Source organism: Danio rerio, chromosome 1, assembly GCF_049306965.1.
Source record: "Danio rerio strain Tuebingen ecotype United States chromosome 1, GRCz12tu, whole genome shotgun sequence".
Classification (NCBI taxonomy): Eukaryota; Metazoa; Chordata; class Actinopteri; order Cypriniformes; family Danionidae; genus Danio; species Danio rerio.
This window is the reverse complement of record NC_133176.1, coordinates 59,958,068-59,980,417: the sequence shown is the minus strand read 5'-3', so window position 1 is coordinate 59,980,417 and position 22,350 is coordinate 59,958,068. Positions and strand designations below refer to the sequence as shown.

At 33.4% G+C, this 22,350-nt stretch overlaps 1 protein-coding gene across 1 annotated transcript; it reads right to left on the bottom strand.

Annotated features, from left to right (window-relative positions):
- Nucleotides 1-12,593: 12,593 nt before the first annotated feature.
- zgc:171452 lies at nt 12,594-17,624 on the bottom strand. The gene is given in 2 exon segments (NM_001109838.1): nt 12,594-13,493; nt 17,582-17,624. A coding segment is annotated over 1 exon segment (837 nt). The 5' UTR covers nt 13,492-13,493; nt 17,582-17,624; the 3' UTR covers nt 12,594-12,654.
- Nucleotides 17,625-22,350: the final 4,726 nt, after the last annotated feature.

The window sequence follows — 22,350 nt, the reverse complement described above, 5'->3', positions numbered from 1 at the left end:
CTGAGCATGTGCAGAAAATCCATACATTACACCATTCTTACACACTGTTGAAAGCTTTGTTTTGCTGTCAGTTGCAAATCTGCAATTTTAATGGGGGATTGTGATGTACACACTGACACGCCATCATTATTCTTCTCTGGTGTGAGAAACTATTTGAGGTTTCCTAAGAACACACGGTATATATTTGACTTCTAGTGTATATATATTATATAGTGTACAGTTGGTCAAAATTATTAGCCCCCTGTTTATTGTTCCCCCAATTTCTGCTTAATTTAAATTAATTAATTAATTAATTAATTAATTTATTTATTTATTTATTTATTTATTTATTTATTTATTTATTTATTTATTTATTTATATATTTATTTATTTATTTATTTTATTTTATTTTAATTTTTTTTTTATCTAATAATTAAATTTAATTTATTTAAAATTAATTTAATTCTAAATCAGTTCATCGCACTCAAAAAATTGCTGGGTTGTGAAAATCGAACTTTGGGTCAAATATGGATGAACCAAACCATTGGGTTTGATATAATATATTCACAGCATTACAAAAATGAAAAAAATAACGTGAAATACTGAAATTGATTTGATATACACTGTTAAACATTAAATTAAATTAAATTAAATTAAATTAAATTAAATTAAATTAAATTAAATTAAATTAAATTAATTAAATTAAATTAAATTAAATTAAATTAAATTAAATTAAATTAAATTATGTATTTATTATTATGTAAAAATACATAAATAAAATAATTCTTAAAGAAGCTAAAGATATTTATTTTAGATTGTGTGTTTGTGTGTGTGTGTTTGTGTGTGTGTGTGTGCGTGCGTGCGTGCGTGCGTGTGTGTGTGTGTTTAAATATTTTTATACATTTATTTATAATAATGCATATATGCATTTATTTATTAATAATTTTAATAAAATATTTAAATAACATGTTAATATGAAATAATTCTTAAAAGGGCTAAAAATTCAAAAGAAATTAGGGGGGAAAGGGGGGGGGGTAATAATTCTGACTTCAACTACTTCTGTATTTCTTTTTATATATATTAAATGCTTTTATTCCCGCAAAACTAAAAAAATAATGTGAGCATCATCCAGGACACATGTTAAATTTTTCAAGATCCCACTTTTAGAAAACACTCGGGTTTTTCTTTGGTTTCAGTTTCTGCTTTAACTGATTCCTGCTGTTTCTGATAAGTTTCATCAGTTCAGCTCGTCCAGCAGGTTTGCATCCTTTATTTTCCAACGGCTGAACTCAGTCATTTACATGAAATCATAAAACACTGCTTTCTGTCATCTTATCTGAGGTTAATGATCAGCTTCAGGAGCGCACTGAGCATGTGCAGAAAATCCATACATCAAAGCTTTCTTACAGTTTGTCGAAAGCTTTGTTTTGCTGTCAGTTGCAAATCTGCAATTTTAATGGGTGATTGTGATGTACACACTGACACGCCATCATTATTCTTCTCTGGTGTGAGAAACTACTTGAGGTTTCCTAAGAACACACGGTATATATTTGACTTCTAGTGTATATATATTATATAGTGTACAGTTGGTCAAAATTATTAGCCCCCTGTTTATTGTTCCCCCAATTTCTGTTAAATTAATTTAATTTAATTTTATTTTATTTTATTTTTTATTTTAATCTAATAATTAAATTTTCTTAAATTAAAATTAATTTAATTCTAAATCAGTTCATCGCACTCAAAAAATTGCTGGGTTGTGAAAATCAAACTTTGGGTCAAATATGGATGAACCAAACCATTGGGTTTGATATAATATATTCACAGCATTACACAAATGAAAAAAATAACGTGAAATACTGAAATTGATTTGATATAATACACTGTTAAACATTAAATTAAATTAAATTAAATTAAACTAAATTAAACTAAATTAAATCATGTAGCACAATCGCCTCACAGCAAGAAGATCGCTGTTTCGAGCCTCAGCTGGGTCAGTTGAAGTTTGAGTTTGCATGTTGTCCCCGTGTTGGCGGGGGTTTCCTCCAGGTGCTCAGGTTTCCCCCCCAGTCTAAACACATGCACTATAGGGGAATTGATAGGGGAACTAAATTGTCCATAGTGTATATGTGTGTGAATGCAGGAGTGTATGGGTCTTTCCCAGTGTTGGGTTGTGGCTGAAAGTGCATCCACTGTGTAAAACATATGCTGGATAAGTTGGCGGTTCATTCTGCTGTGGAGATCCCGATTAATAAAGCTGAAAAAAATGAATTCATTCATTCATTAAATTTAATTAAATGTCATTCAAAAGTAAAAATTTAATAAAATCGGTTCATTACACTCTAAAAAAAAAAAAACCTGAGTTGTCAAAATCCAACAGTGGGTCAAATTTGGACCATTGGGTTAAAAAAATTTTATTTAACTTTCATTAAAAAGATAACCCATTGCATTTGTCCATAATTGACATCATGGGTTGCCACAGTGGAATGAACCACTAACTATTCAAGCATATGTTTTACGCAACGGAATGCCTTCCAGCTGAAACCCAGTACTGGGAAACATCAATAGACACACACACACACACACACACACACACACACACACACACACACACACACACACACACACACACACACACACACACACACACACACACACACACACACACACACACTACGGCCAATTTAGTTCATCAATTCCCCTATAGCGCATGTGTGTGAACTGTGGGGGAAACAGGAGCACCCGGAGGAACTGGTCCAGCCGAGACTCAAACCAGCAACCTTCTTGCTGTGAGGCGACAGTGCTAACCACTGAGCCACTGTGCCTCAGCTTTAATAATACATTAAGAATTGCTGAACTATGGTTAATAAATGCTTTACAATATTATTTAAGTTAGGGTAAAGTACATCTGGTCGACTTGGTGGCCAAGTGATTAGTACTGTCACCTCACAGCAAGAAGGTTGCTGGTTCGAATCCCGGCTGGGACTGTTGGTGTTTCCAGTGAATTGAATGGGCTAAATTGTCCATGGTGTGTGTGTGTGTGTGTGTGTGAATAAGGAGCCATCCTGGATGTACTTTATCAGGCTTTCAACAGTAATAATTAAAATGAATCTTTAATTAAACTCAAAGACAACAGAAACGTAAACAGCCAGCATAATATTGCTGTATGCACAAGTGTTACCTTTTTATATTGACTTTAGTTATAAGAAGATGAAGCAGAAGATGTTATAGCAACTCAGAATTGTCCAAATGTGTGATAACAAATTTCTTTTCCACATTCCAGACTCATCAACCAGCGCTTTACATGTTTCTAAACATACTGTAGTTTCTTATCTTTCCTGGTGATGACATGTTTACACTTCCTTCTTCCCTCAGGCAGATTCTGCAGATTTCTGAGCGCCGGTAACTGTAGGTGATAAAAAAAAAAAAAAACAGCTTTTTCCTCATGCAATATTTAACTGCTCATTGGTTGCCTGCTTTTTATGTTCATAAACCACATGGTCTGTCCATGCTTTTTTTTTATTACTTTATTTTAAGCATTTATTTATATATATATATATATATATATATATATATATATATATATATATATATATATATATATATATATATACATACATACATATACACACACACACACAGAACACGAACAAACATTGGCTCGTACTTTAGACAAACAAAAGACAATATAAAAGAAAACAACAAAGATAAGAGACAAAATAAACACAAAGAAAAAAACACACACATCATAGTCACAAAACATACAATCAAAACTAGTGAGGGTGTGTAGCTTAAAGCTCAGAGGGGTCACTGGATTGCTCTTGAGATGTAGATTTGTCAAATACATCAAGATATTGACCCCAAGTTGCCAAAATTTTTCTTGTGGAGCTAGTCCGTAAAAATCTGAGTCTCTCCATCTGAATAACAGACATCATATCAGAAATCCAGTTCTGGAATGAGGGGGGTAACGGTGATTTCCAATTATTAAGCAATAGTCTTTTAGCGACCACCATGCCTTGCATTAAAGACGCTTGCACTGTTTGAGGGAGAGAAGATGTGTTTTGTGAAAGTCCAAAGATAGCGAGCTCGGCATCTGGCAGAAAAAGTGTACTATAAGCCTTGGACAGTCAAATATGTTGGTCCAGAATCTGTTCAGTAGAGGACAGAGCCAAAAGGCATGAGCAACCGTATCCTCTGCTATCTTGCATCTATCGCCTGTTTATGCTTTTTTGTAACTTATAAAAGCCACTTACGTATTATCTAACTAATTACACATTTTAGTATGTTTAAATTTATCTATAGGCTATATTTGTGTGGTTATTTATTTGCATCTGAAGCCATCAACAATGCACATAAAGCATTATTTGTATGGAACTTTCGACAGCGCGCAGACATGGAGCTCAATCAAAAGCTGTTAAGTCCTGCATTATACAGTATAGCTTTTGATATTGTCAAATCTATTTCAATACAATCAATAATACATTTTAATGTACAGCTTTTCTGTTTAAATGTTCATTGTGTATCTCATGATGTAGTTATTTATTTGTACTTGACATTTACTCTTTATTTGGTTTAACAATATTCTTGTTTTTTTGTTTTTACAGAAATGTTTTAACTTCTGTTTCTGTAGGGGAGCACGGGGCACAAAGTAACGCGGGGTAAAATGTAAAACAGAGTTTTAAGGTATTTACTCAGGGTTAACCATTGCATGCTTCCAAGGCAGGGGTCACCAACATGGTGCCCGCGAGGATAACATGTGTTGCCCGCAGGCCTGTTCTAAAAATAGCTCACCATAGCGCCACTTACCAGTAAGCTTCATCTAATATAGAAGTAATCATTTGAAAATGTTAATATTTGCAGAGATATATAAAAATAAAGTGTTGCACCTTGATGCATTAAATACAGGGTATTTCCTACCCTGTTAAATCATTGTTGATAACTTTTGTGAAAATCATTAACATGATCAGTGTCTTCACATGGATGAATATTATTAATTATTACCAAAAACATAAAGTGTAATTAAAAGTAAATTGAGCAAATTGTTATTTGAGAAGTGTTTATCAAACTGGTAGCCCTCCACATTATTCGGTACCCAAGAAGTAGCTCTCAGTTTCATAAGGGTTGTTGGTGACCCCTGTTCCAAGGTTTTCACCACTGATGTTGTCCTGCCAATAATAGAAAAGTTCAGCGAAATTTGGATGAGAAACACAGAAGAAACCATTTTTGCTGCATAAAAGTATTTTTTCATAAAAAATAAACTCTGTAAAGGTATGTCAGTGAAGTCTTATATCGATGTGATTACCCTCTTCGCTAAAAGATTAAACAATTTTTAAGCATGTAAAAACGGTGACTACAAGCCAATTTTGAGGAAAACACGACACAATTTCTCTTCATAACGAAGAGAAGATTTATTCAGCACATTCCCAATCTTTCTAATGTTTTGTTAACAACTGTTTATTGAGTTTTTCAGGAAACAATATAAAACGGAGAAAAGAAACAAGTGTGAAGTTAAAACCCACTCCCACCCATCCCAACCCTGGTAGACTTCAAAAGTATAAAATAATAATAATAATAATAACAATAAATAAACAAATCAAATAATTTTACAAAGGAATTTTACAAAGACTTTAAAAAGGATCACACAACATCAAAGGCTGAATGCCATTTACTGACAGTTTTCATATTAGCTCCATGTACACGGGAAGTTGAGAGTTCCAGCACAATTCTAGTCTTAATAGTTTTAATAACTCATTTCTAATAACTGATTTATTTTATCTTTGTCATGATGACAGCAAATAATATTAGACTAGATATTCTTCAAGGCACTAGTATTTAGCTTAAAGTGACATTTAAAGGCTTCACTAGGTTAATTAGGGTAACATTAGGGTAATTAGGCAAGTCATTGTATAACAGTGGTTTGTTCCGGAGACTATCCAAAACAAATATCATTTAAGGGGGCTAATAATATTGACCTAATACTGGCTTTTTAAAAAACTGCTTTTATTTTAGCCGAAAATAAAAGTAATAAGACTTTCTCCAGAAGAAAAAGTATTATGGGAAAAACTGTGAAAAATTCCTGATTCAGTTCAACATAATTTGGGAAATATTTGAGAAAGAAAACTAAAATTCACAGGAGGGCGAATAATTCTGGCTTCAACTTTTTGTATGATTGTATTGTTCATTTGATTTCCGTCTCTTTTATCTTAATGTCTTTCTGTCCTCTTGTGTCGGCATGTACCACAGCAAATTTCCCATAAGAAAAAACTGTGCATACTTGGCGAATGAACAAACGGGCATGTCGTTCTCATTGTATGTTCTACAGTATTTAATAAATTCTTAAAGGTGGTGTTTTGTGTCCACCTGGCGACCAAGAGCAGGAACTCCAGTGGCGTCTCTTCAATATTTGTTGCATTGCAGTTTAACTGTCGTTTAATCAGTCTTCATGCTCATAATCTTTCGGGTTATTTTATTTATTTATTTAAAAAAAACACTAAATAGTAACAATATAAATAGTATATGATGCTTTGACATAGTAATCAATAATACCCAATAGTAATAATAATAATAATCATAATAATAGTAATCAAGCCTTGTAAGAAAGCAAAAAAAAAAAAAAAAAAAAAAAAAAACTAGAAACTTCACTTTGTTTTTTTGTTTTTTGGTTAGTTTGTTTCCTTTAGAATGTTGGCTTTATATTTAATATACCAAAAAGAGCAAAGTTGGTAGTGTCTGTTCGCTTTGTTAAAAAATCAGCTCGAGTTTTAGAAGATGTAAGGATGACCCCCCTATACATATATATATATATATGTATGTGTGTGTGTGTGTGTATGTGTGTATATATATATATATATATATATATATATATATATATATATATATATATATATATATATATATATATATATATATATATATGTATGTATGTATGTATGTATATATATATAATCATTCAATCATATATAATATTTTCATCAATATCACACAGCCTCAGTTTAAAGTACGGGTCTCAGTCAGTTGCATCTACCCGCTTGTGGTTTTGCCCCGCCACCTAGTCGACATCTATAGTACTGCATTCAGATTAGTTTTACTTTCATTTCCTCTCAGTGTACGGTTGAGAGTAACACACATGCGTTTTAATTCTGGTGCTGATTTAAACGTTGAAATATATGTCCGTATGTGCTCTATTTTTACTAAAGCTTATTTTTGTAAATATTCAAGGGTTGTTTGATTATTATCGGTTTTATATAATTTGTATTTTGTTGTACAAACACTTCTTTATGGCTTAAACGTTATGCTGGTGGTGTAACAAATAAGATAATTTACTAATATTCGATTAAAATAGTCTCATTTATTACATTTTCTTCATGCTTGTTAAGGTTTGCAAAAAATCGTTGTAAATTAAAATTGTACTGCTGGTTGAATTAAACTTGTTAGAGTAAATGTGAATATGTGCATACTTTCCCCCTCTTTGTTGTAGTTTTACAAAAAAAAAAAAAAAAGAAAGATATTGAGAAGAACAATTGCCTAAAAAGTCAGTAAAGTTACCCATTCTGCTTTCTGCTTTTCTTACACTATTGCACAATACAATTGGTTGGGACAGAATAATAATTATTAATCCTATTATTTGTAGTATGTTCATAGCAATTTAAACTCCCTCTTCTATGTAGTAACAGTTCTGTGTTGATAGAGATATTTATGTTAACCACTTTTTGAACCTAAAAAAGGCATTGGAAGTCGGGCAGTAGCATCATACGAAAAGTTAAATACACACATAATAACTCATTGACAATACATTCAACAAACTAATTAAAAAAACAACCTAGGCTCATTTTGAAAACATACCTCTATATACATTTCTGGAGAGCACCAAATATGTCCCAGGTGCTATGTTTTATGCAGTTTTTGTTTTCGCTAATCTACTTGAGGCCTGCTGTTTACGCTTTTACAGATGTCAAATTTGTCTCTCGAGTGCCATTCGCGCCTGGTGTTCTCACATAAATCCACTAGAGCACACTGTTGACTGACTGACTGACTGAGTTAGCTGTTGTTTTTTCATATTTAGTTGTTTCATTTCCCAGGGGGTAGCTTTAGTGTAGTTAAGCTACACTTTAAGTGGAGTAGCTAATAGCTTAGCTCACTACATTTGTCAAGTAGCTTGCCCAACACTGCTTTTGCATTACTTTTTTCATCTGGACTGACTTTTCATATATATAAATATATATAGTTGAAGTCAGAATTATTAGCCCCCCTTAATTATTAGCGCCCTTGTTTATTTTTTTCCCCCAATTTCTGTTTAAGGGAGGTAAGATAGTTTCAACACATTTCTAAACATGATAGTTTTAAATCCTCATTTCTAAAAACTGATTTATTTTATCTTTGCCATGATGACAGTAAATAATATTCGACTAGATATTTTGGGTTGTCGCAAGGGCACTTTCAGATCATAGACAGGATACCCCATTGCAGTTTGTGAGTCTCAGAGCTCTGCATCAGGACTTATATGCTGCAACATGGTCAGGTATTCATCTCTTTAACGTATCTTTGAATAATTGATGTTGCACAATCTTGATTGGCTTATTTTGTTTAATTACGTGAACTGGAATGGAATATCTTTTGCCTGACAAATGCATGTAAAATTCTTGTTTGACTCTAATATCTCCTGAAATCATTTAAATCTAGTAGATTGTTTAGGCAGATGTTTCCGCTGCCTACGACCAGGATTAGTTATACATTCAGGCTCAATGGATTGAGCATAGAGACCTGTTGATTTCTGACAATCACTGACTTAGTATGATATAATCTAGGGGCTTAATCAAACCTTCTTTAAGTATGTGCAAACCAGCCTGATCTCACGAGAAAACGTAAGTATTTTACGTTTTGGCAGTTTAGTGGCTAATTTGTACGAATTCGTACAAGTTTAGTCGTAAGAAAATGTACAATTTTAAAAAGGAGGCGTGGCACCTGACCCCACCCCTAAACCCAACCGTCATTGGGATACGCAAATCGTACTAAAATGTACGAATTAGATCGTGCGAATTTGTACGAATTAGCCACTAAATGAAAAAGTTACGAATTGCCGTGAGATTGTGTTGGTGCAAACATAGGGCGGCCTATTATAACTCAAAGGATATCAGCTTATCTGCTAAGAATCAGAACTGGTGAAGATGTGTCCGTGAGCAGATGTAACTGGCCAGAATACTGACTCCAAGCGACTTCAGGTAAATAACCCATTAACTGAAAATAAGGATTTATTAGGTTAATCAATCTAAATTAGACCTAATCACGACCTATAACGTAATCAGCTTGAATTAATGAATCTAAATCTAAACTAAATTGTGCTCAGATTAAAATTCGGAGTTGGAAACAAAATAAATTTTAACAAATAAAAATAGTTCTTTTCACATGTGCTAAAAGGCATACACGCATTTAACCTATGCTGTTAGTTCCATCATAGGACTAATAGATGGACCCTTACACCTGTAACCATTGACATAGTAGTATTTGTTTTTTCCTACTGTGACACTAGGTGGTTTATGGACATTAAAATGATTGTAGCCTGAGAGTGCAGAATAAACTAATAAAAGAGTCAACTATTTGGGTTAAAGGGAGTCAACTCGGTTGATTCCGCAGACGCACACCAATAATTTATGAGTTGATTGGTTGATTGATTTGTGAAATCTTGCTATATACATGGATTAACAATTTTCTAAAAGCATTAACCCCGATGTAGCTGTAATTTAAAGTAGATATATAACTGTTAATTTAAGGTTCATAGGGTTTATTGCTTTATTTTACATAGAGGTCATTTCAGGATCACATCAGCAGTCTCACATCATTACTTTCCCTTTATTATCTGGCTCTCGCCTGTTATTTGTTATTACAAGCAAACAAAAGGGTCAATAAAGGAGAAAATGGCTTCTGTTATGTTTCTGTTACACCTGGATTTAAGCTGTCAGGTTAAAATCATAATTAATAATCCTAACTGATGAATTATCTTCATGATAGTGTGGGTGTGGACAGTATGAAAGAGCCGTTGAGTTTAGTCAATAATGTTTTCAATTTAAATAGAAAACTGACTGGGAGGCGTATTTGTTATTAGTTGTTGTTTTTTTTTTCATATTTAACCAGAGGAATTATCAGAATATTTTATTCAAAACATGTTCATAATCAAAGAATAACATTGTTAATTTCACTTCACTTAATTATTGTTAATAATATCCTGTTTAGATGCTTTCTTGAAGCAGCAAAGGAACAGAATCAGATAATTTTAAAGAAATGCATTACAATCTTATATATATATATATATATATATATATATATATATATATATATATATATATATATATATATATATATATAAAACTATATATAACTATATATATGTGTGTGTGTGTATATATATATATATATATATATATATATATATATATATATATATATATGTATGTATATATATATGTATGTATATATATATATATATATATATATATATATATATATATATATATATATATATATATATATATATATATATATATAGTTGAATTATTAGCGCCCCTGTTTATTTCTTTCCCCAATTTCTGTTTAACACGGGGAAGATTTATGTTCAGATTTCTGAACATAATAGTTTTAAAAACTCTTTTCTAAAAACTGATTTATTTTATCTTTGCCATGATGACAGAAAATAATATCTTGCTAGATATTTTCAAGACACTTCTATACAGCTTAAAGTAAAATTAAAAGGCTTAACTGGTGAGTTATAACGATGGTTTGTTCTGTAGACTATCGAAAAACAAATGAGCTTAAAAGGGGCTAATAATTTTCTCCCAAAATTGTTTATTTTTTAATGTAAAACTGCTTTTATTCTAGCCGAAATTAAACAAATAAGACTTTCTCTCGAAGAAGAAATATTATCAGACATACTGTGAAAATTTCCTTGCTCTGTTTACTATAATTTGGGAAATATTTAAAAAAGAATAAAAAAAATTAAAGGTGCGCGAATAATTCTGACTTCAAGTATATATATATATATATATATATATATATATATATATATATATATATATATATATATATATATATATATATTCTCTAAATAGTCTCAGAAATGAAGGTAAGAGAGTTGTCACTGGGGTGGTACAAATTTGTTCCTAAAAGGTCCATATTAATACCCCACGGGTACATTTTACTACCTAAAGAGTACAAAAGTGTTCCTCTTAAAATGTGTAGGTACTAATGTATACTTCTGAGGAACCAATATGGACACTTCGAGTACAATTGTGTACCTTTTAAAAAGGTACCACCCCAGTGACACCTTTATTTCTGAGAGTGTAGGATGCTTTACACTATTTTATTTGTGTATGCACATACAATAAATTAATCAATAATGAGGCCAAATAGTGGCCAAAATTTGTATGTTAGGGAAAATTACATGAGATCAAGAGAAACACAAAATATATATTTAAAAACATTATATATATATATATGTGTGTGTGTGTGTGTATGTTTTTTTTTTTGCACTATGAGTTTAAATGTATTATTTATCTATTTCTAAATCTGTTTGGCATCTAAATTATTAGTTTAATAAATATATCTGTTTGATAAATCTGTTTTGTTCAAATGCACTAAAATATATGACATATTCACTGAGATATAGGTAAAATTATTCGTATTTAAACTGGGATGCACTCACTTATGCTGAGCACTGTATTTATAATTTTAAATTCTATGTATGATTTACTGTACACACGTCAACACAGACAAGAGAATGAATGCAATTAATAAATGAGAAGTAGCTGGCAACGGATTTTGTTCTTTTATAAATTTATTATTGTTCATTATTTTGTTTCTTTGTCTTGACATATCTAGAAAAATGCTTCTTACTTCAAGAATTATTAGATACATGGACTATAAACAAGGCAAAGTTTCTGTGTTTTGGTAACACTTTACAATAAGGTTCATTAGTTAATGCATTTACTAACATGAACTAATCATGAACAACACATGTACAGCATTTATTAATCATAACTGAACATTTACTAATGCATTATTAACATCCAAGTCCATGCTTGTTAACATTAGTTAATGCACCATGAGTTAACATGAACTAACAATGAACTACTGTATTTTCATTAAATAACGTTCACTAACATGAACAAATACAGTGGTAAATGTATTGTTCATTGTTCATGTTAGTAAATGCATTAATTAACATTAACTAATGTTTTTAATGTTTTTTTTTTTTGTTTGTTTTTGCAGTGCATCTTATTTATAATCATCACCCCAACCCGGTCCTTATAACCTTTCTTTATTTCTCCTCTTCTTCCATACTTTCACTTTATTTGTAATATATTACCCCAACAACACTATCCTGCAGTACTAATAACCCATTTATTTGCCGTTTTCTTTATTTCTCCTCTTCATGCATGCTCTCAGTGCACAATATTTGATAAAATATTACCCCAACACTGTCATGCAGTACTAATAACCCATTACTTTGCCATTTTCTTTATTTCGCCTTTTCATGCATGCTCTCAGTGCACAATATTTGATCAAATATTACCTGTACACTGTCCTGCAGTGCTAATAACCCCTTCATTTACTGCTTTCTTCATTTCTTCATGCATGCTCTCAGTACATTAATTTTAATGCATCACTCCAACACTGTCCTCATAACCTTTATTTACCATTGTCTCTATTTCTCCTTTTTATGCATGCTCTCAGTGCATCTATAAAAGTCAGAGCAGCTCCTTCAGCCATTATAGCGACTCCTGCAGCGATAAAAGCCGCAGGAATGGCTGCTAAAGCCATGGCAGTTTGAACCACAGCAACAGCTCCTGCTCCTTCAATGGCTCCTCCAAGCAGACCTGCTCCCACAAACACCGCTTTCTGAGCCCTGGTCAGATTTCTGCCTCTCTGAGCCTCCATGTACATCTCATTGGTGTAAAACTGTCCTCCGTTTTCCTCCAGCATTGAGTCGATCTTCTCCAGCAGCTCACTGACCTGAGATCTGTTTTGTTCATCTGTGTTGTTGAAGACATGGTATCCACCTTTACACTGTTCAGCTAGTGCTCTCATCTCCTCGTTATTTGCCAGAAACTCCTCTATGGATGTTTTAATCTGATCTCCTCTAGTGAAGAGGATGATGGTGTACCGATTAGCTTCTTCCCCAAAGTTCTCCTGGATCCATTTCATTGTGTTTTTCTCTTGGTTTGCTGGTTTCTCGTCCAGTCTGAGCACCAGCAGAAACACGTGAGGACCAGGAGCAGATGTTTCAGTGCTTTTCTCCATTTCTTTCTTCACTTCTTCTTTATTTATCGACGTGTCACACAGTCCTGGAGTGTCGATGACGGAGATGATCCGACCTTTGACCTCACGCTGGTGTTTCTGGCATTTCTCGGTCACAGATTTATCAGTGAATTGTTTAATGAACACTTTTTCTCCCAGGATGGTGTTTCCTGATGAGCTCTTCCCTGCTCCACTTTCACCCAACATTACAATCCTGAGGTCTGACATGTCTTGAGGAGGTAAAACACAGATGGAGACTTGATTAAATATGTGCATGCTTGAACAAGACACTAGATAGATGACAACTTCATAACAAGTGACAAACTTTGATGTGTCACTTTTAAGACTTTTTTTTATCTTTGTTAGCCCAAAGCTGGATATTTTTTGGGCTCGATTTTCATGATCTAGGCACAAAGTCTAAAGTGCAGGGTGCAAAAAGCATAAAGGGTGTGTCTGAATCCACTTTTGCTATTTTAAGGATGGAAAAATGCACTCTGCGCCCTTACACACGCTCTAACAGGGTTGAGATTATTCTGTTAATTAGTTCTGGGTATGTTTTGAGCATGACATGCATTTAACCAATCAGGTTCTCATCTCCCATTCCTTTTAAGAAACAGTTGCATCACGCCATGGCACATTTACTATTTACATGGCGGACATTGTAAGTGTAAAAACTAAACGCTAGTGAGAAAACAGTTAAACAGAGCATCTGCAGCATAAGGATAAAGAATGAGCCTCCTCCATTCGGCCTCTTTACTTCAAATCAGGCCTTTATTTGTCACATACACTTTCGTATAGTGAAATTGAACCCCCCCCCCCCCCCCCCCCCGACCGTACATAAACATCACAATTTTCTGGGGAAGACAGGTCACAGGAGGTAGCATTTAGAAAAAGAAGTAAGATACATTCCAGGAGAGGGAGGCAAAAAAAAGAAGCCAAAAGAGAAGAAAAGTTATTCAACTTTAGATCAATATCTGCCAATTTCACAGATATTTAATGTCCGTCACTCGTCTTGCCTCCCGGGTGTCAGAGCTCCTCACCCTTTGAGGATCCAGCCTGCGAAGGAAACTTGTATCCGAGATCTTGTCCTTTCGGTCATGACCCAAAGCTCATGACCATAGTTGAAAGTAGGAATGTAGATTTACTGGCTTTGCCTTTCGGCTCAGCTCCTTCTTCACCACAACAGACCGGTACATTACTGCTACCGCTGCACCAATCCGCTTGTCAATCTCACGCTCCATCTTCCCCTCACTCGAAAACAAAACCCCAAGATACTTGAACTCCTCCACCTGACGAAAGAACATTCCTCCAACCTGGAGATGGTCTATTTCAGTTCTTCAAAATAGCAACACGCCAACACACCTCCTTTATAGACCAGCACAGCAATGAGTCCACAAAACGGCGCGAATGCTATTTAAACAATGTGCCATAAAATACAACTCTACAAAATGTGCTGGCAGTGTATTACAAGGTGTTTGCAGCTTAATACGCAACACCAACATAGACAATATTGCACTGCAATCTATTACAAATGATCATAAAAGCCACTTTTTTTTTTACTTTTCAAGGGTAAAAGTTGTTGGAAGAAAGATCAAGATCCCATGATGTGATTCAAAAGCAGGAAAAAACAGGGGAAAACATGAATCACAAAATATGGATATCTTTGTACAGTGCAATAGTGCAATTCAATAGATCTACTGATAATCTGACAAGAACTGTCTAAATGTAGCCTTTTATGCTTGGAACGCCTTTAAAATGTGGACTTTTTTTATTATTTGATAACTGAAAAGGAAATAAAGCCATGCATAACCTGCTGAAAAGCGAAGGAACTTTTAGTTTGATGATCAGCTCCAGGTAAAATCTGCTTTGTGGGTTTGTTGGATCGTAAAGTTTGAATAGGTGCATTGAACATTCTAAACATTTTTTCATTAACTGAAAATGCGATCATCTATGGCATCTAATGAAGTCGTAAAGTGTAACGACAGTAGCTTCGACAGAGGTCGTAATTTTTGTTGCTGAGTAATGTGCTCGGCATTCTCATAAAACACTAAACTGCATTTCAATGCAATGATAAATACGGCTCCAAACAAAAGAGTTTTCAGTTTAATGTTTTAGAATAGTCACACACCCAGAACTAAATCCCTCCAGCGTAATTACGCTGATATATTCACTGTATTAGAGAAGAATCAAAATTATTCACTCAAACAATGATGTTTGCTGCTTGTTCAAACTATTCATTCATTCATTCATTTTCTTTTCGGCTTAGTCCCTTTATTAATCCGGGGTCGCCACAGCGGAATGAACCGCCAACTTATCCAGCAAGTTTTACACAGCGGATGCCCTTCCAGCCACAACCCATCTCTGGGCAACATCCACACACACATTCACACACACTCATACACTATGGACAGTTTAGCCTACCCACTTCACCTGTACAGCATGTCTTTGGACTGTGGGGAAAACCGGAGTACCCGGAGGAAACCCATGCAAATGCAACATGCAAACTCCACACTGAAATGCCAACTGAGCCGAGGATTGAACCAGCAACCTAGCGACCTTCTTGCTGTGAGGCGAACATGCTACCCACTGCACCACTGCGTCGCCCTTGTTCAAACTATTTATTTAAAAATTAGAAGAATCAACACAATTCTTGGGGACAACTGAATTGCTTTATGTTCAAGCCACTTAAATTTGTAAACACTAAGCTTACTTTATCGATTTGTGTTAGGAAAACATGAAGGAATTAAGTTAGTTGAACAACTAATTTGATTGAACATAAATCAATTCAAGAATTGTGTTGTTTCAGCTCATTTTAAATAAGTAGTTTAAGGGTGCTTTCACATATGTAGTTCGGTTCATTTGGTCCGGACCAAAGGCAATAAATTGAGAGGGGTCTGGCTGCAGACCTGGTGCAGTGCAATCTGGGCTGCATCCAATGCTTTTTAATGGGCTCACCTAACCCCACCCCTAACCCTACCCGTCACAGTGACGCCACTGGCTCCATTTGAGTGCATTGTGTCTGACATTGCATCGCTGAGTGATGCAGTCTCAGCTTGCACTATAAAGGCTGCATCCAGATACTATTGAATAAATGATACATTGTTGTATTTTCTGCCATCTTTCACTGTAAAAAATGCAGGGTTTCACATTATTCATTTATTTTGTCCCAACACAAATCAAATAAGTTAACTTAACACTTTTAACATGTTTATGTGGATTAAACATAAATAATATAAGTTGTCCCTATGAAATCTCAATAATTGTGTTGATTCAGCTTATTTTAAATAAGTAGCTTGAACGAGCAAAAAAAATTAGTTTTTTGAGTGTTGGGTCATTTTCACACCACACTGCTGGCTTTGGTACGAACCAGCTGAAAAGAACCGAAATGCAGTCACATCCCACATCTCTCATTGGCCAGAACATAGTCCCTAAACTGCTTATGGATTGGTCAGAATTCACGTGAGGGAAAATGGCAATGAACTTCCGCAAGTAAACAAACCGGCAGGACCTATCATACACACGGCGCAATGCAGCACAAGGCATGACACAATAGTTGTTTGCTAGTTTCAGCTTGGCGCAAGAGTCGTTTTGACGTTTTGCACCACACTGTTTAAAATGTATTTGCACTTACATGTGCTCTCATAGGCGTTCTGGTCTAAAAAAGGAGGCGTGTTGAGGCGCATTGCTGGCGCGTTGCTATTTTGAGGAACTATAATAGATTTTTTAATAAACCAACTATTGTCCAGCGCATAGCGCATTAGTTGTGCACCTTGCTTACACACTGCTTAATACACACAGGATGTAGAGCAATACGCAAATATCTTTACATATGAAAAAGTGTTTAAATTTGAAGGAAATATAAAGGATAAAATAAGGATAGATATAGGATATAAATATGAAGGATTAAAATATTACAAAACATATTATTTTCTAGCCTATATAAAAACCATTTTCAGTTTATTCGTGACAATTTGCTTTTGTATAATGTTATTATTATTAGCAGTATTATTTATTATATCCATATTTATATTTGTTTTATTAAAAACAAGCTTAGATTTGCCCACATGTCAGGTTTCGGACCATATGGGGCACAGCATGTGTTTTAGGATATAACTCAGGTTTTTGATCACACTTCATTATTATTGTTCATTCATTCATTTGCTGGAAATTAGAACAGAATTTAGAAATGGTTTTAAGACAAATCTTCAGCTTAAAAATTTAAGTCAACCAGGATTTTTTTTTACAGTGTAACAAGTATATTACATTAAAAATAAATGTTATTTTACTAGCTGTATTAATGAAGCTGTTTGTTACTTACTTTTCTATTCTGATCTGCTGTTGAGTTCAGTGTCTCTCCATCTGAATTATTAGCAGGAGAAACTAACACAGTCTAAACTTCCTCATGCCAATAAAACAGAATCCCCGGCCACCCATTGGCTGGTTGTGTTTGACATCTGATACTGTGGGCTTCAGGGGAAATATTTAAGTATTTTGTCACACTGCTGGGTTATTTACACCCATCCGAGTCATGTATTTTAAAAATGAACCCAGCAGTTAGTCGGCATTACAAACAGAATTTGGCTGAAATAACCCAGCATTTGAATGATAATACTGATTGTTTATTAAACTGTTAACAGTCAGCACTTGCATTTGTGCAACCATACAGCTTTAATTATGATTATTAAAGTCAAACCGTGTGTAGATGTCAGCTTGTGTTTATTTTTAGGCTTTAATTACTTCTGTTGCTGTTTTTTTTATACATTTTTAATAAATTTTTATTATTTTTATTTTTGCTGTATTATTATTAAATATGCAACAAAACATGATTTTATTGCTTTCATTCCTTCGGTTGCTGTTAATTTTTTTATTATTTATTTTTTTTTTATTAGTAGTAGTAATATTATTAACATTATTATTTTTATAATTACAGTAATAATAATAATAATAATTATTATTATTATTATTATTATTAATTATATTATTATTATTATCATTAATAATAATATTATTATTGCTATTATCATCTTTAATAATAATAATATCATCGTCATTATTATTATTATTAGTATTATTAGTATTATTATTATTATTATTATTATTATTATTAATTATATTATTATTATTATCATTAATAATAATATTATTATTGTTATTATCATCTTTAATAATAATAATATCATCGTCATTATTATTATTATTATTATTATTATTATTAATATTATTAAACATTTTTATTAATTATGCAGCAAAACATGATGCTTATGTTGATTATAAAGGCAGAAATATTGCAAAGATGTTTTTGAGACACAGGTCAATCAATTTTATTTATTTAATTTTTATCTTAATCTTTTTTTTTTATGTTTGCGTTTGAATAAAATGTGTTAGTTTTTTTTAAGTGAGCTTTTGCTTTTCAGATATATCAGTTTTACTATGTATAAGTTTTACCTAAATGTCACTTTAAGCCGAATACTAGTATGTTAATAAATATCTAGTCGAATATCATGTGCTGCCATCATTACATTAAATTCAATTTAACTTTATTGTCATTACACATGTACAAGTACAAGGCAACGGAATGCAGTTTAGGTCTAATCAGGAGTGCAGGATATAGGAATAAGTTATGAAGTGAACTTATAAAAAAAATATAGGGGATATTTACAGATGGATGTACTATGAACATTAAATACAGGTTGAACTATGAATAGAGATTTATATGTAAATATATGTACAGGTTGCTATTAATAATCAGGGTGTGCAGATAAAATGAACATAATTACATGTATAGGTAAAAAAAAAAAAGTTAAATGATCAATTAGTCATGACAGCATGTTTTTAGTTCATTGTAACTAAGTTAATCATGTTCTAACTTGATTTTATAAGTTATGCAAGCTGTTTTAAGTCTGACTAATTTAACATAATGTAAGTACAGTAGACTCATAGGGCTAATTTGATAAGCTTTAAACATTAAGGCCACCAGAATTTTTCACAGTGTAACAAGTATATTACATTAAAAATAAATGTTATTTTACTAGCCGAATAAATGAAGCTAGTATATTAATAGACACCAGTTAAACTCTGCTGTTATTTTGGGATTTCCGCCTGGATTTTGCGTACCCAAATTTAAAAGGTTCCCAAATCCACATGCAGAGGTGTAAATGCAAAAATGTGGTCTCATTTTAAAGAAAACCCTTTGAATTTTCATAAAACACTATTGAAAGTGTTTAAAATAACTGTATATGTTGTCTGTGTTATGATAAACATCTAAAAAAGAGGCGCTTTTTGTATTTTTTTTTTTTTTTACAAACTCAAATTTGAAAGTGTACCTTTTTAGGTTCAGTGTGGTCTAGCGTGCTGTAATTAATGTTGGTGGTTCCTGCACATGTCGAAAATCATAGGGAAAAAAAAAAGGTCTCCACCATAATCCATGCAAAAGTTTTTGTATTCCAACTGATGAGAGGTGCTGTACAAGCCACAGAGATCGATACTTGTTTTCATATTTCACTATACTTTTGTTTGATCAAACATAATTCACTGTGTTTGGACCACGTCAGACATATAAAAGGATTACTTATGCACATCACATCAAAAACACAGGAGAAATGGTCCTGAAGCGCACAGCATGAGGTAAGAGATGACAGCTCTCTGTGCTATCTGGGGCTGCTTATTGATCATAAATGTATTGTTTTCACTTCTGCGCCATGGAAACACCGCGATTCATTCAACAACTGTTTAATATGTGAATATAATTCAGTAAAAAGAATGCTAGAACTGTATGAGCACCGGCAAGAGCTTTCATTTGAGCTATAACTTGTACATGTGTCATATGAGAAATATTAAAATAAACCAATGTTCAATACCCAGCTCGGGTCTCCAAAATACTGTGTATTTAAGTCTAAATACCTTTTGTACAGTAGAATAAAAACCAAAGTGATGCATATGTGCATAAAATATAGATTCTACACTTTCAAACGAAACCACTTACAGGGGTCTGGTGCAATGCTAGCCCTTTAAATCTTAAAGCGAACGTTGACGAGGTCACCACCGGGTCCGCATTAACTGGTTAATACCTAAAAGGTACATATTAGTACCTAAAAAGTACAAAAGTGTTCCTCTTAAATTTTTAGGAACTATTTATAAACTTTTAAGGTAACAATATGCACCCTTTAAATACAAATGTGTACCTTTTGAAAAGGTACCACCCCAGTGACAGCTCTCATACCTTTATTTCTGAGAGTGTGTATGTTTGTCAAGTTCCCTGCAGTTCAGCTCGTCCAGCAGGTTTTCATGATTCATTCTCAGACATTTGCCCATCATATTTTTCTCATCTGACATTTCTCATCTTGTCAGCTTTAGGAGTGCACTGAGCAGAAAATCCATACATATCAAACCTGTTTACATTCTGTACAAAACTATAAACATAACATTGATTTGCTGTCAGTTCATCTGCAGTTTGTGATGAGTGATTGTGGTGTGCATGCTTCTATGTTCACACAATCTACACTGTAAAAGCGCCATATAAATAAACTTGACTGACACGCCATCAGTATTCATCGCTTGTGTTTGAGTTTATTTGAAGGTTTCATGGACAGACTTTCTTATTTGTTTTCCTCAGATTTTATGTAGCAAATAAAATAAATAAATACAATTTGAATTAAATTGATTCTTTACATGTCGACACGGTGGCTCGGTGGTTAGCACTGTGGCCTCACAGCAAGAAGGTCACTGGTTAAAGTCCCAGCCGGGTCAGCTGGCATTTCTGTGTGGAGTTTGCATGTTCTCCAAGTGTTGGAGTGGGTTTCCTCCAGGTGCTCCGGTTTCCCCCAAAGTCCAAACACATGTGCTATAGGGGAACTGATGAACTAAGTTGACCATAGTTTGTGTGTGTGTATAGATGGGTGTTTCCCAGTACTGGAATGCAGCTGGAAGGGCATCCACTGTGTAAAACAAATGCTGGAATAGTCCTTCAGGTGCTCCGGTTACCCCCACAGTGCAAACACATGCGCTATAGGGGAATTGATGAACTAAGTTGAACGTAGTCATGCATGAGTATGTATGAGTGCTTCCCAGCACTGGGATGCAGCTAGAAGGGCATCCACTGTGTAAAACAAATGCTGGAATAGTCCTTCAGGTGCTCCGGTTTCCCCCACAGTCCAAACACATGCACTATAGGAGAACTGATGAACTGAGTTGACTTCAGTCTATGTGTGTGTGTTATGTATTTTGGATATGTGTGTGCTGCAGCTGGGCAATTCTTCAACTATGGGCACTTTTAGCTTTGTGAAGTTGAGTAAAATGAACAGTCAAAATTAACATAACCTCATAAGTTTAAACAATTTGTCCATTTTTAAGAATTGTAAGAGGAGAAACGTGGATATGAAGGGAAATTGGTAATATTTAACAATTTTTCCATGGTGAACTGAACAAATGTCATTTCCACCACATCTCAATATACAGCTTTTATTTAAAAAATTACATTGCTCATTTGAGTTCGATCTCATTTATTTTATTGTGCTTTCTGTCCTCCTGTGTCGATATGTATGTACTACAACATATTTCTCATGAAAACTGTGCACACTTGGCGAATAAAAGCACATAAATATCATTCTGATTTCTCATTGTATGTACTACAGCAGTAGTTCTCAAACTCTTTTCATCAAGTACCACCTCGGAAAAAATTGACTCTCCAAGTACCACCATAATGATCAGTATTGAAATAGATTAGCGTAGTAGGCCCAGTAAACCAGCTACAGCTCTGTACATTTCCAAAACGAGGCAGATTAATTCCTGGTATTTTATTGTTTTAATTCCTATTTATTTTTGTCAGCCACTTTATACTTTATAAATAGTTTGAATATTAACACTGTATTTAAAACATAAATAACTAAAAAATAACGAAAACAAACTAAAAACATCAACATTTAAATTAAAATGTGCTTTTAAACATTAAAAATGATAGGTTACTGTTTTTAACAGCTAAAAAAAAAAAATTCTTTACTTAAATGTAAAGTATTAACATGTAATAGCCTATTTATCAACACTTGGAAATGTTGCCTGGACCTCATAAATATAGGCTATATGTCATCCTAC